The 5,000-nt window shown below is 44.4% G+C and overlaps 1 protein-coding gene across 1 annotated transcript in view; it reads right to left on the bottom strand.

The window, feature by feature from the left end:
* prpsap2 (phosphoribosyl pyrophosphate synthetase-associated protein 2) overlaps positions 1 to 5,000 on the bottom strand; it is a gene marked incomplete at its 5' end in the record, with an annotated part of 20,354 nt that overhangs the window by 13,779 nt on the left and 1,575 nt on the right. Inside the window, 3 exon segments of the mRNA XM_045219600.1 lie at positions 1,885 to 1,940; positions 2,204 to 2,319; positions 4,617 to 4,789. Of these exon segments, the coding sequence (XP_045075535.1) occupies positions 1,885 to 1,940; positions 2,204 to 2,319; positions 4,617 to 4,789 (345 nt within the window).

Genomic DNA, 5,000 nt, shown 5'->3' on the forward strand with positions numbered 1-5,000 from the left:
AGACAGTAGCAGCTACAGTCAACTATACAATACAGACAGTAGCAGCTACAGTCAACTATACAATACAGACAGTAGCAGCTACAGTCAACTATACAATACAGACAGTAGCAGCTACAGTCAACTATACAATACAGACAGTAGCAGCTATACAGTCAACTATACAATACAGACAGTAGCAGCTACAGTCAACTATACAATACAGACAGTAGCAGCTACAGTCAACTATACAATACAGACAGTAGCAGCTACAGTCAACTATACAATACAGACAGTAGCAGCTACAGTCAACTATACAATACAGACAGTAGCAGCTACAGTCAACTATACAATACAGGCAGTAGCAGCTACAGTCAACTATACAATACAGACAGTAGCAGCTACAGTCAACTATACAATACAGGCAGTAGCAGCTACAGTCAACTATACAATACAGACAGTAGCAGCTACAGTCAACTATACAATACAGACAGTAGCAGCTACAGTCAACTATACAATACAGACAGTAGCAGCTACAGTCAACTATACAATACAGACAGTAGCAGCTACAGTCAACTATACAATACAGACAGTAGCAGCTACAGTCAACTATACAATACAGACAGTAGCAGCTACAGTCAACTATACAATACAGACAGTAGCAGCTACAGTCAACTATACAATACAGGCAGTAGCAGCTACAGTCAACTATACAATACAGGCAGTAGCAGCTACAGTCAACTATACAATACAGACAGTAGCAGCTACAGTCAACTATACAATACAGACAGTAGCAGCTACAGTCAACTATACAATACAGGCAGTAGCAGCTACAGTCAACTATACAATACAGACAGTAGCAGCTACAGTCAACTATACAATACAGACAGTAGCAGCTACAGTCAACTATACAATACAGACAGTAGCAGCTACAGTCAACTATACAATACAGACAGTACCAGCTACAGTCAACTATACAATACAGGCAGTAGCAGCTACATACAGTCAACTATACAATACAGGCAGTAGCAGCTACAGTCAACTATACAATACAGGCAGTAGCAGCTACAGTCAACTATACAATACAGACAGTAGCAGCTACAGTCAACTATACAATACAGACAGTAGCAGCTACAGTCAACTATACAATACAGACAGTAGCAGCTACAGTCAACTATACAATACAGACAGTAGCAGCTACAGTCAACTATACAATACAGACAGTAGCAGCTACAGTCAACTATACAATACAGACAGTAGCAGCTACAGTCAACTATACAATACAGACAGTACCAGCTACAGTCAACTATACAATACAGGCAGTAGCAGCTACATACAGTCAACTATACAATACAGGCAGTAGCAGCTACAGTCAACTATACAATACAGACAGTAGCAGCTACAGTCAACTATACAATACAGACAGTAGCAGCTACAGTCAACTATACAATACAGACAGTACCAGCTACAGTCAACTATACAATACAGGCAGTAGCAGCTACATACAGTCAACTATACAATACAGGCAGTAGCAGCTACAGTCAACTATACAATACAGGCAGTAGCAGCTACATACAGTCAACTATACAATACAGACAGTAGCAGCTACAGTCAACTATACAATACAGACAGTAGCAGCTACAGTCAACTATACAATACAGACAGTAGCAGCTACAGTCAACTATACAATACAGACAGTAGCAGCTACAGTCAACTATACAATACAGACAGTAGCAGCTACAGTCAACTATACAATACAGACAGTACCAGCTACAGTCAACTATACAATACAGACAGTAGCAGCTACAGTCAACTATACAATACAGACAGTACCAGCTACAGTCAACTATACAATACAGGCAGTAGCAGCTACATACAGTCAACTATACAATACAGGCAGTAGCGTACCTTTTGGCTGAGGCTGGAGATTTGGCCACTATCACTGCATTTCTATAGTCAGGAATCTGTAGAAGAAAACTACACATCAATGACACACATCACCTATTCCTGTATATTTTACAGCAGGAGGGGGTTGTGGGTAGTGTAGTTGTACCTCCTCCTGTATGTACTGGGGGGTTGTGGGTAGTGTAGTTGTACCTCCTCCTGTATGTACTGGGGGGTTGTTGGTAGTATAGTTTACCTCCTCCTGTATGTACTGGGGGGTTGTGGATAGTGTAGTTGACCTCTTTCTGTATGTACTGGGGGGTTGTGGGTAGTGTAGTCTTACCTCCTCCTGTATGTACTGCAGTAGGAAGGGTGAAGCTCTCAGGTTGTCTACTGGGATGTTGAAGAAACCCTGAATCTCCTTCTGATGAAGATCCATGGTGATGAGATGGGTCAGACCTACAGACAGACGGACAGACAGACAGACAGACGGACAGACAGACAGACAGACAGACAGACAGACAGGCAGACGGACACGGACAGACGGACACAGACAGGCGGACAGACAGAGGGACAGACAGAGGGACAGACAGACGGACAGAGAGACAGGCCGACACAGACAGACGGACAGACGGACATAGACAGGCGGACAGACAGAAGGACATACAGAGGGACAGACAGACGGACCGACACAGACGGACATTCAGACAGACGGACAGACAGATATTCAGACAGACAGATATTCAGACAGACGGACGGACAGAGAGACGGGCCGACACAGACAGACGGACAGAGAGACGGGCCGACACAGATGGACATTCAGACAGACGGACAGACAGACAGACGGACATTCAGACAGACGGACAGACAGATATTCAGACAGACGGACGGATGGACACATTCAGAACAAGGAGAGAACACTATGTTCAGTAAGAGGGCCAGACTTTATGTCTCTGTGTAACTCTGTGTAACTCTGTGTGTCTCTGTGTGTCTTTATGTGTGTCTCTGTGTCTTTGTGTGTCTCTGTGAGTCTTTCTGTGTGTCTCTGTGTGTCTTTCTGTGTGTCTCACTGTGTGTCTTTCTGTGTGTCTCTGTGTGTCTTTCTGTGTGTCTTTCTGTGTGTCTCTGTGAGTCTTTCTGTGTGTCTCTGTGTCTGTCTGTGTGTCTCTGTGAGTCTTTCTGTGTGTCTCTGTGAGTCTTTCTGTGTGTCTCTGTGTGTCTTTCTGTCTGTATCTCTGTGTGTCTGAGTCTTTCTGTGTGTCTCTGTGTCTTTATGTGTGTCTCTGTATATCTCTGTGTGTCTCTGTGTCTTTCTGTGTATCTCTGTGTGTCTCTGTGAGTCTTTCTGTGTGTTTCTGTGTCTTTCTGTGTGTCTGTGTGTCTCTGTGTGTCTCTGTGTGTCTCTGTGTGTCTCTGTGTGTCTCTGTGTCTTTCTGTGTGTCTCTGTGTCTTTCTGTGTATCTCTGTGTGTCTCTGTGAGTCTTTCTGTGTGTCTTTCTGTGTGTCTCTGTGTCTTTCTGTGTGTGTCTGTTTTTCTCTGTGTGTCTTTCTGTGTGTCTCTGTGTGTCTTTCTGTTAGTCTCTGTCTGTCTTTCTGTGTGTCTCTGTGTCTTTCTGTGTGTCTCTCTGTGTGTCTTTCTGTGTGTGTCTGTTTTTCTCTGTGTGTCTCTGTGTGTCTCTCTGTGTGTCTTTCTGTGTGTCTTTGTGTCTTTCTGTGTGTCTCTGTGTGTCTTTCTGTGTGTCTTACTGTGTGTCTTTCTGTGTGTCTCGGTGTGTCTCTGTGTCTTTCTGTGTGTCTTTCTCTGTGTCTCTGTGAGTATTTCTGTGTGTCTCTGTGTCTGTCTGTGTGTCTCTGTGAGTCTTTATGTGTGTCTCTGTGTGTCTTTCTGTCTGTATCTCTGTGTGTCTGAGTCTTTCTGTGTGTCTCTGTGTCTTTCTGTGTGTCTCTGTGTATCTCTGTGTGTCTCTGTGTCTTTCTGTGTATCTCTGTGTGTCTCTGTGAGTCTTTCTGTATGTTTCTGTGTCTTTCTGTGTGTCTTTCTGTGTGTCTTTCTGTGTGTCTTTCTGTGTGTCTCTGTGTGTCTCTGTGTGTCTCTGTGTGTCTCTGTGTGTCTCTGTGTGTCTCTGTGTGTCTCTGTGTGTCTCTCTGTGTGTCTTTCTGTGTGTCTTTGTGTCTTTCTGTGTGTCTCTGTGTGTCTTTCTGTGTATCCCTGTGTGTTTCTGTGTGTATCTGTGAGACTTTCTCTGTGTCTTTCTCTGTGTCTCTGTGAGTCTTTCTGTGTGTCTCTGTGTCTGTCTGTGTGTCTCTGTGAGTCTTTCTGTGTGTCTCTGTGTGTCTTTCTGTCTGTATCTCTGTGTGTCTGAGTCTTCCTGTGTGTCTCTGTGTCTTTCTGTGTGTCTCTGTGTATCTCTGTGTATCTCTGTGTGTCTCTGTGTCTTTCTGTGTATCTCTGTGTGTCTCTGTGAGTCTTTCTGTGTGTTTCTGTGTCTTTCTGTGTGTCTGTGTGTCTTTGTGTGTCTTTCTGTGTGTCTCTGTGTGTCTCTGTGTCTTTCTGTGTGTCTCTGTGTGTCTCTGTGAGTCTTTCTCTGTGTCTTTCTGTGTATCCCTGTGTGTCTCTGTGTGTATCTGTGAGACTTTCTGTGTGTCTCTGTGAGTCTTTCTGTGTGTCTCTGTGAATATTTCTGTGTGTCTCTGTGTCTCTCTGTGTGTGTGTCTGCGGTGTGTGTGTGTCTGTCTCTGTGTGTGTGTGTCCTCACCTGCTTTACACATCATGGAGGCCAGCAGCTTGGAGACAATGGAGCCTCTCTTCCTCATCTTACACTGTTTACTGTAGGGGAAGTAGGGTACAACCCCGGTGATGCTCCTGGCACAGGAAGTCCTGCACGCATACACCATGATCAGCAACTCCATGATGGTAGTGTTCACATCCCTGGAGACAGAGAGAGATACACCATGATCAGCAACTCCATGATGGTAGTGTTCACATCCCTGGAGACAGAGAGAGATATACACCATGATCAGCAACTCCATGATGGTAGTGTTCACATCCCTGGAGACAGAGAGAGAGATACACCATGATCAGCAACTCCATGATGGTAGTGTTCACATCCCTGGAGACAGAGAGAGATATACACCATGAT

This window comes from Coregonus clupeaformis, unplaced genomic scaffold (genome assembly GCF_020615455.1).
Source record: "Coregonus clupeaformis isolate EN_2021a unplaced genomic scaffold, ASM2061545v1 scaf2522, whole genome shotgun sequence".
Classification (NCBI taxonomy): Eukaryota; Metazoa; Chordata; class Actinopteri; order Salmoniformes; family Salmonidae; genus Coregonus; species Coregonus clupeaformis.